The 10,450-nt window shown below is 49.4% G+C and overlaps 1 protein-coding gene across 1 annotated transcript; it reads left to right on the plus strand.

Moving 5' to 3' along the window:
* Positions 1–5,961: 5,961 nt before the first annotated feature.
* LOC124692569 (phenylalanine ammonia-lyase) lies at positions 5,962–8,342 on the plus strand. The gene has a single exon (XM_047225965.1). It carries the CDS (start codon positions 6,024–6,026, stop codon positions 8,160–8,162), a length of 2,139 nt encoding a protein of 712 aa, XP_047081921.1. The 5' UTR covers positions 5,962–6,023; the 3' UTR covers positions 8,163–8,342.
* The last annotated feature ends 2,108 nt before the right edge of the window (positions 8,343–10,450 follow it).

Here is a 10,450-nt window from a genome sequence, read left to right on the forward strand (position 1 = left end):
GATGAGTAAGTGTACTACTTCAGAAATTTCGAACATGTATTTTCATCTTGGGCATAATAAACAATTTGGCATGTGTACTAATGTGTGATTTATTTGCAGCAAGCTCGGACATGGGATGCCAAGCCCCCCCGCATGCCTAACAACTTGCTTGGGGCTCGATTAAGAAGTTCGGCCCGGCAGATACACTCCCCTTAGCACGGTCCCCGGTGGCCCGACGAAGCTAGCCACTACTTGGGCGGACTATGAGGATGCCCCTGCCGTAGGCTTCGCGACAGCTGCCGAGGCTGTGACCACCAAGTTCGGGTAAGGCATATATTTCTCGAGCACCGTTCATAGTTGATGACCCTAATGTGCTAACTCATGACTTTCACAACTGATTTATGCATGATTGAAGTGCTTCTATCGTGTGGACCCGGAGCATGACACGCAGGCGCGTCTCACTTTGCGTGGCGCTTGCGAGAGGTTGACACCGCAGCGAGTGGTACAACCAAAAGTTCACCAGCGCTAGTGCCTTCTGGGCTAAAAAGGGTAAGAGGGTCAAGAAGGAGTACTATGTTGGTAACGAGCCTACGGAGGAATGGGCAATGACCATTGAGGAGTACATGTCGGTGAGTAAAATGTCAATGAGATTCTACATTGCTGCTAAGTTTTCATTGAATTATCTTGAGCTGAGTATTGCGTTTTCAGGTTTGTCCCGAGTGGGCCGAGCAGCATAGGGAGGCATGGGAGGAGCTGATTAGGGCGAGGTGGCTCAGGCTGGACGAGGAGTTTGCGGCCGTGTCGAGGCGTAACATGGAGAACCGAGGCACCGGTGGCACACCTCTGCGCGGGAAACCGCGACTACACCCGCTTCAAGGGGAAAAAGGTATGTATATACATGGAACGACCTTCATTCATTTCCCGCCATGTCTCATTTGTGGTACGCTTAACTTTTCACGTTCGCGATGCGGGTGGCGAGGCACCACCGGGGTGGTGCTTCATGATGCCCGGATATATGACATGATGCGGACGAAGCGAAGCCCAATCCCGCATTGCCTCAACCACGGTACTACGGCAATGCCAAGGCCGCCAAGGAGGACTACTCGCGACATGGTCAAGTCTCGTCACCCCGAGGTGGATGACCCCTTGAGCATTCCGGTCGACGAGGAGTCGTTGGTCCTGTCGGGGCACGGGCGTCCGCATGGCCGTTTCCCTTGGCTGAATAAGGCGGTCAAGCCTACCCACTCCACGAGCTACACGCGCCTCAAGCATACCCTCACCGCCGACAGCCCCCGGCCTCGTCCACGGCCTGCTCGTCCACCCGCCTACGATGTAAGTTTTCCTCATTTTCATCCTCTTTCCGGTTTTCCTTCCTACATGGCTAAGTGTTTACGAGATTCATTGTTTCTGAAATTGTAGCCTGACTTCGAGGCGGCCTTCGAAGCCTGCAATGAAGCGTATCGGCAGGCCGCTGCCCGGTGGAATAGGCAGAATACGGCCTATATGACGTATATATCGAGTAAGTCCGAATCTTTCTTCTCGCGCAAGTAGATGACAAGTCTCGGTTTGATGCTTTATTTCTGCAAAGCCTAACTTGTAACCTATCTTGCAGGAAATGATGATCTCTATGTCTATCGGTACACCGCCACCGGCTCGAGTTACCGTGGCGGGGGACATGCCTATCATGCCATCGAAGGCAGCTTTCGCTGCGACTTACTACGGATCCACACCGGAGGTAAGTTCTTTGCCAAACCGGTAGTTACCACTTTCCTTTGCCTCGCAAGTTGCTAACATGTAGGGAACACGTAGGGAACGGGATGGTCCGGGAACCGAGGCATCGCCGGGTGGGCGCGAGGTCACACCGGTTCATGAAGGTGGTCGGTCTCCTGGGCGTTCTTCTGGTGCCTCTCCGTCGACTACTCCTGGGACTACTCCCGGTGCCTCTCCGTCGACTTCTCCTGGGCGTGCTACCGGTCCTTCTCCAGGTGGTTCTTCTGCAGCTTCTACCGGAGCGCAACCCCGGGCTGCTCGTTTCGCCAACGATGTGGGCGGACACACCCCGCCCGGGTCCTTCCTCCGCTAGTCGGCACCGGGCTTCTTGCTTGCCATCATTTGCTACCTACTACTATGTATTGGATGACATGGCACTCTCCTCTTGTATGCTATTACATGCATCATGTATGCTACTATGTGGATTTCATGCTATTTATGTGAATTATGGATGAATTTGGATGTATTTGTATGCTACTATGTGGATTTCATGCTATTTATGTGAATTATGGTGAATTTGGATGAATTTCGATGTATTTGGATGTATTGGACCTGCTGAACTGAATTTAGATGAATTGGAACCCAATTTAAATCGAAAAAACCAAATGGTAGGGCATACGCCGAGGGCAATGCCGTCGGCATAGGGCCCTGGCATGACCATATGGTCGAGCCTATGCCGAGGGCATTGCCGTCGGCGTATGCTCCCACCTGGTAGCCGCGCCCAGCGTGTGCCGCGTGTCCACTGCATGTCCCATGCAGACGCCGAGGGCCTGGCCGTCGGCGTAGACGCCGAACGTGGCAGCCTCGCGATGGGCCACGTCGCCCCACGGCCCCCAGATGGCGTGGCTACGCCGAGGAGAAAGCCGTCGGCGTCTGGATCACCTCCGTTAACGGCGACGGCGCGCCGTGGCCAGACGCCGACGGCAGCGACGCCGAGGGTCTTCTTCACCGTCGGCATAGAGCGAGGACGCCGACGGCTGCTTCTACGCCGAGGGCAGGCCGGGCTACGCTGAGGGACCTGGACGCCGACGAGGTACGCCGAGGGCTGCCGTCGGCGTAGCCTACGCCGAGGGCCAGGCGTGGCTACGCCGAGGGCAGCCGGCCGTCGGCGTAGAGCTCCATTCCTGTAGTGTCCAGCGATCTCACATACTGAAATACATGCCGGAGGTGAGAACGTGCGGTGCTATAGCTCCCTATATAAGTGCTTCCCATGAGAAGTAGTGAATTCTAAGAGCCACAAAACAGAGACCGAGGGATGCCGGTCGGAGAAGTGTCATGCTCAAAGCAGGTGGTAGCATATTGTACGTTGAGATCGTGGTCATCCTATGAGGATTTCACCTACATATATAAATAAAATAAAATTGAGGACTCATATGGTGACGTTAATTGTAGTTTCCTGTCGGACTCTTGGTTCAATAATATGATGAACTTATGATAATTGAACAGTTCAAACTTCAAGCCATTTTTTTTAAAAAATAGCCATGGTGCCAACGAATGCAGAATTGGAAATTGTCCCAAATGCAGATAAATTGACCAGCAATTCCCGGAGAGAGGAGACCTGATCTCTTTGCTGGTTCTATGTGGTGACACATTCAGGCGTGCGATCATGCCAAGGACTTCTAACTTGCCAAAGAAGATGGACATGCTACCAGACATCGGTTGGAATAAGTATTCTTCTTGGTGAAAGGTAAAATGATAATGTGACAAGAGCTTAGAATAGAAAATAAAGCTCGAGACCGAGCAAGGTAGGCACCAAGTCACCAACCCCGCGTGTGAATCATATTATTTGCAGTTTTGCACACTATGTAATAACCGGTTATCAAAGCACGTGTCACTCTTTAGAAGAGGACCATATCTAATCATATATGAGCAAGATAACTACAATTGTTTTGGTCTATATATCCATAACTGACGGTCCAGAACTGGTAGGAGTATTGTCATTTGACAGTTGGACCTATCACCTTCTTGTTTATGTACGTTCCAGGACCATGCATATGAATGATATGATCGAGCATAAGCAAAACATATATATATGCACACACGAGTTCCTCGTATGGCTTCGCGTAAGAAAATGCATCTACATGGCCTTTCCATGACCTCATATGATGTGAAGGTACGTGTGGTCGACAGAATTTTCTGGTCTCTCGTTTGCGTGTATGACAGTGTGGACAAGGTGGCTGTAGGTCCATCGTTTTGGCAACCTCCATACACTAGATGATTGGACCGGAGTCGTACCGGTGTGGATTAAGATTTAAGATCACCAAACGGACCCATAGATATCTAGTTGCCAGTTTGACATCATGTCACTCTATATCCTGCAATAAAAGGCTGTGTACATCTCCCTATGCAGAAGCCAGGGTTATACCCCCATTTCGAGAAAAAAAAAATTATACGTAATATTGCATTGGTATGAAGGTACAATCAGTACATTATCGACAACATTTCTCTGGGAAATTCCCTTTTTACGGATAAAAGAGGATATGTTAAGTATCAGGGATTACAAGGAGGTGAAGGTCAAGGGCCTGAGTGGTACAATCAGGTCCCGAGCCTCACCACACGAGAGTACGGGCTTCTGATCTCGCAAGATTAGCGAGTCCGCGACTAACACTGTTCTGGGAACAGTCCACTTTTATCAAGGAGATATGTTGACGTGTACAAGTAGATTGCCTAGCCCTTTCCATTAGTTCGGAATTTTAGTTCAAGTGGCTAGTGCATGAAGGTTAATATGGTATCAAAGCCCCAGATCTCGAGTTCAAATCTTGGCTTTCACAATTTATTCTAAAAAATCCCCGCAGCCTCCTGCCGTGTGTATTTGGCCTTTTGCTGCCTCTTTGCCTCTCTACACGTGTTGACTTGTCTTCTCGTCTCCCCGTCACACGTGAGAGGGGGTGTTGACGTGTATAAAGTAGATCGCCTAGCCCTTTTCATCAGTTCGGTCTTTTGGTTCAAGTGGCTAGTGCATGAACCTTAACATGGTATTAGAGCCCCAGGTCTCGAGTTCAAATCCTGGCTTTCACAATTTATTCTAAAAAATCCCCGCAGCCTCCTGCCGTGTGTATCCGGCCTTCCGCTGCCTCTTTGCCTCTCTACACGTGTTGACTTGTCTTCAAGTGGCTAGTGCATGAAGCTTAACAAGATAAACCTAGGACCATGCGTAAGAAAGTTAATCTCTGAAATGACTTGCAGTAGTGCTGAACGGTCTCGAGTCTTCTTATTCATTATCTCCGCTAAATATGAGCAGTGAGATTCCATGATAATTGGTTTATCTGATCATTTAAGGGCAAGTTTTTGTTAGTAAATCCTCAATGTGGATGCGGATGACTCAAGATATGAAGTCACAACTTTTATAGTTGTCTAAATGAAGTCAGAACGAGACTAAGACTAAGACTGGACGGAGCCTCTCGCGATCTCACATACTAAAATACACGCCGGAGGTGAGAACGTGCGTTCATAGCCACGAAACAGAGACCGAGGGATGCCGGTTCGAGGACTGTCATGCTCAAAGCAGCTGGTACCATATTGTACGTTGAGCGTGGTTATCCTCTAAGAATTTCACCTATATAAATAAAATAAAATTGAGGACTCACACGGTGACATTAACTGTAGTTTTCTGTCGGACTTTTGGTTCAATAATATGATGAACTGATGATAATTGAACAGTTGGAACTTCAAACAATTTTCTAAAATACCCACGCTGCCAACGAATGCTGGATTAGAAATTGTCCCAAATGCAGATAGATTTGACCAGCAATTTCCTGGAGAAAGGAGACCTGATCTACTTGCTGGTTTTGCGTGGTGACACATTCAGACGCGCGATCATGCCGGGGACTTCCAACAACCCAAAAAAGATGGACATGCTACCAGACATCGGTTGGAATAAGCATTCTTCTTAGTGGAAGGCAAAATGATAAGATGACTAGAGCTTAGAATATAAAACGAAGTTCGAGACCGAGCAAGGTCAGACGAGGCACCAAGTCACCAACCCCCGCGTGTGCCGCGAATCTACCATAGCCCGCGTGACCCTACTCGTGTTGCTTATGCCTCAGTGGTCACTCCACTTCATCTTCGTCGTCGTCGTCGCGCACCTACTCCCTCCTCATCCCACGTCCCCTATTTAAACTCTGCCGCCCCATCCATTCAGCTCCAAGAAGAGCAGCAACATCTAGCTTGAAGCTGCAAACACTAGATCTTCTCTACAACTCTCTTCAGAGAACCAATACACGCCCTTCACATCATTCAACAACACTTCAGAAAGCTTTGCCTCTGCAACTGCGATGGAGTGTGAGAATGGCCAAGTTGCTGCCAACGGCACTGGTTTGTGCATGGCAACGCCGCGCGCTGACCCGCTCAACTGGGGGAAGGCCGCCGAGGAGCTAGCGGGGAGTCACTTAGATGAGGTGAAGAGGATGGTGGCGGAGTACCGCAAGCCTGTGGTGACGATCGAGGGCGCCAGCTTGAGTATCGCCAAGGTTGCGGCGGTGGCAGCTGCCGGCGAAGTGATGGTGGAGCTCGACGAGTCAGCTCGTGAGCGTGTCAAGGCCAGCAGCGACTGGGTCATGAACAGCATGATGAACGGCACCGACAGCTACGGCGTCACCACGGGTTTTGGTGCCACATCCCACCGGAGGACCAAGGAGGGCGGTGCTCTCCAAAGAGAGCTCATCAGATTTCTCAACGCCGGAGCGTTTGGCACCGGCTCCGATGGCCACGTTCTACCGGCTGCGGCAACACGTGCAGCCATGCTCGTCCGCATCAACACTCTCCTCCAAGGATACTCTGGTATCCGGTTCGAGATCCTCGAGGCGGTTGCCAAGTTGCTCAATGCCAATGTCACGCCATGCTTGCCCCTTCGAGGCACGATCACCGCGTCAGGTGACCTGGTTCCGCTCTCTTATATAGCTGGACTTATCACCGGCCGGGAGAACTCTGTGGCAATTGCACCAGATGGCACAAAGGTGAATGCCGCCGAGGCTTTCAAGCTAGCAGGCATCCATGGCGGCTTCTTCGAGTTGCAGCCTAAGGAGGGTCTTGCCATGGTGAATGGCACAGCCGTGGGCTCTGGTCTTGCATCGACCGTGCTTTTCGAGGCAAACATTCTTGCTCTCCTTGCGGAGGTCATTTCTGCCGTGTTCTGCGAGGTCATGACTGGCAAGCCGGAATTCACTGATCACCTGACCCACAAGCTGAAGCACCATCCAGGACAAATAGAGGCTGCTGCTATCATGGAGCATATCTTGGAGGGAAGCTCCTACATGAAGCAAGCAAAGATACAAGGCGAGCTCGACCCTCTGATGAAGCCAAAGCAGGACCGGTACGCGCTCCGCACGTCCCCGCAGTGGCTTGGGCCCCAAATAGAGGTTATCCGAGCTGCCACCAAGTCAATTGAGCGCGAGATCAATTCCGTCAACGATAACCCACTCATTGACGTGTCCCGTGGCAAGGCGATTCACGGTGGGAACTTTCAAGGTACACCTATTGGCGTGTCTATGGATAACACTCGTCTGGCCACCGCAGCCATTGGCAAGCTCATGTTTGCTCAGTTCTCGGAGCTTGTCAACGACCTCTACAATAATGGCTTGCCATCAAACTTATCCGGGGGGCGCAACCCGAGCTTGGATTACGGCTTAAAGGGCGCGGAGATCGCCATGGCCTCCTACTGCTCCGAGCTGCAGTTCTTGGGCAACCCGGTGACCAACCACGTCCAGAGTGCTGAGCAACACAACCAAGACGTTAACTCTCTTGGTCTCATCTCCTCCAGGAAGACCGCCGAGGCGATTGAAATCCTCAAGCTCATGTCTTCGACATTCTTGGTTGCCCTCTGTCAGGCTATTGACCTGCGCCACATCGAGGAGAATGTCAAGAGCGCCGTCAAGGGCTGCGTAATGACAATCGCCAAGAAGACCCTGAGTACCAATTCCACCGGTGGTCTTCACGTCGCTCGCTTCTGCGAGAAAGACCTGCTCCAGGAGATCGAGCGTGAGGCGGTGTTCGCTTACGCTGATGACCCCTGCAGCTCCAACTATCCGCTGATGAAGAAGCTACGGGGTGTTCTCGTTGAGCGTGCCCTCGCCAATGGCATGGCAGAGTTTGATGCGGAGACCTCCGTGTTCGCAAAGGTTGCCCTGTTTGAGGAGGAGTTGCGCGCGGCGCTGCCCGGGGCAGTTGAGGCTGCACGTGCCTCAGTGGAGAGCGGCACGGCCGCAACACCCAACCGAATCACTGAGTGCCGCTCGTACCCGCTATATCGGTTTGTGCGCGAGGAGCTTGGCACTGTGTTCCTGACCGGCGAGAAGACTCGGTCCCCCGGTGAGGAGCTTAACAAGGTTCTCGTAGCCATGGACCAAGGAAAGCACATAGACGCATTGCTTGAGTGCCTCAAGGAGTGGAACGGGGAGCCTCTGCCCATCTGCTAAACTTGGAGTATACAAGGAGAAGAGGTGAAGATGGTGTATAATGAAGAGAAGATGCTTTGTGGGACCCTATTTTTTCTTTCATATGCGAACGCATAAATTTCTTTGTTGTTACTTTTATCGCAGCAATACGTTTGCATATATCCTGGTACGAGAAGATAATGCAAGTTGTATGTTCACAAATGGTCAGAAATAGTTTTCGAATGTTCAAAAGCTTTCATAATTCAGAAAATTGAATATAGTTTTTTGATAAAGAAAATATATTAATATTAAGAAGATACCTATGCAGCATAATCAAAGATGCAAACAACCAAAAAAAAACCCCATCGAACTGATCAACGAAGCCCACACTCTGAGTACAAAAAATGTTCTCCAATAAACAACAGTCTCTAGGAAGGAAACAATGTACAAACACTATCATCGTCTGGTCACCAGATCATGAGTTCTAGGCCCCAAGAAAGTCCGAATAAAGTCCACACAATTCATTCAATAAGAAGACGAATATAAATCCTCCATTGCCAGTACAATCACTAAAGGTTAAACCTAGGGTTTTCACCTAGAAATCCATACTTGGTGTGGAAACAACACAACTAATAACAAAGTCCCCGTGTGTTGCCACCCTGTTTGCCGAGCATGCTGCAAAACACCAATCAACTGGCTCATAGTCTTTACCACATCCAAACCCACGCAATCGAGATCCATTGTTCTTCTAGGCGCAACCATCTTGATATTCCCCATATTTGTCTACATCATAGTAGTCGCAACTAAGAAATCGCCGTCCTTAGCGCATGTGCCACTGAACATCTTATGCGGCCGCTTACGCAAGCATGGTTTTGACCGAGGACAGCTTCAAACTATGGGGTTGGTGCTGATGTGAGTGATGGCCATGTGGTGGCAGCCGGGAACATGGCCGGACCAACATCCAAGAGTGCACAATGCTGGCGATGGCCTGACTGCCATCAAGCCACGGCGTCCTCGATGAAGATCATATCGGAAGACCGACGATGTATGGTTGGAGATGGAAGAAAATTGCAGGCCTCGATGAAGAAGAGGTTGGTCCGTACGACCTCCTCCGGCTACGAGGTGGGGTGAACTGCGGAACGGGATGGAGTTGTCACTGGCCGCTGGATCCGATCGCCTCCAGAGTCGATCTTTCTTTCGACCCGGGAGGCAATTTGTGTTCCAGGCCAGAAAATTGGGCTGCATAACTTTTTCATGTAAATAGAATTAATATGCCGTAAACTATTGTCGCCTCCAGCTTATCGCCGATCTTATAGCATCTCATGGGCGACCCCCAAATAGGCACCGGTAGGAGCGCTAGCAATGCCCTGTTGGGAACACCGGTAGTACATCCGCTGATATAGTGAAGCCTGTCCCGCACCGGCGAACCCAATACGGCTAGCCCTTAAACTTTTTATGTCTTTTTCTTTTTATCATGTTGCAATATTTTGATAGTTTCAAACAACAATTTAAATAATAGTACAATGTTATACACATAAATAGTTTCACACAATAATCCAAACATAAAAATTATTCGTACAAGAATTTAAATAAATTGCAATTCAACTTGTTCAACAATCATGCAACATTTCCTCTCTTCTCCTACAAATGATCCACCAGATCATTCTGCAGTTGAGTATGAACTACATCATCTCGGATTTGTTGATGCATGGCGAGGAAAGTAGAAAACACACCAGGTACTTGATCATGTTGGGAATCAGGTCCTTGATGATCAAATGGATCGTCACCTTGCACTGGTTCATTTTTCTCACTCTCGATGATCATTTTGTGCCACACAATAGTTCATCACCTCCCACATAGTTGAATCTAACCAGGTGAGAGCAAGGGATCGAACAATAGCAAAATGTTATTGGAGCACACCAAATGCCCACTCAACATCCTTTCGACATGTCGCAAAATAAGCTATATTCTCTCTGCAGGTCTGGGGTTGTCTTCACAAATGTAGCATATGGTGGGTAGATACCATCGGCTAGGTGGTACCCCTTGTTGAATGTGTGGTTATTGATCTCATATTTGATGAGCGGAGCATGTCTCTTATGTAGTCTTGCAAATATCGGAGAGCGCCGCGACACATTGATGTCATTGTGAGTTCCTTCCATACCAAAAAAAAGTATGCCAAATCCAGATGTCATAATTAACCATAACTTCAAGTAACACATCCTTAATTCGCATCATATCACATATATATGTCAAAGTATTCAAGTGCATACCTGCTTCGTCAGAAGCGGAACCTTTAAATTGCTTTTGCTGAACCAAAGCTAGAAAGTGAG

Source organism: Lolium rigidum, chromosome 2 (assembly GCF_022539505.1).
Source record: "Lolium rigidum isolate FL_2022 chromosome 2, APGP_CSIRO_Lrig_0.1, whole genome shotgun sequence".
Classification (NCBI taxonomy): domain Eukaryota; kingdom Viridiplantae; phylum Streptophyta; class Magnoliopsida; order Poales; family Poaceae; genus Lolium; species Lolium rigidum.

Excerpts from the sequence above, each read along its gene's own strand:
- LOC124692569 (XM_047225965.1), top strand. The coding sequence starts at position 6,024 with ATGGAGTGTGAGAATGGCCAAGTTGCTGCCAACGGCACTGGTTTGTGC.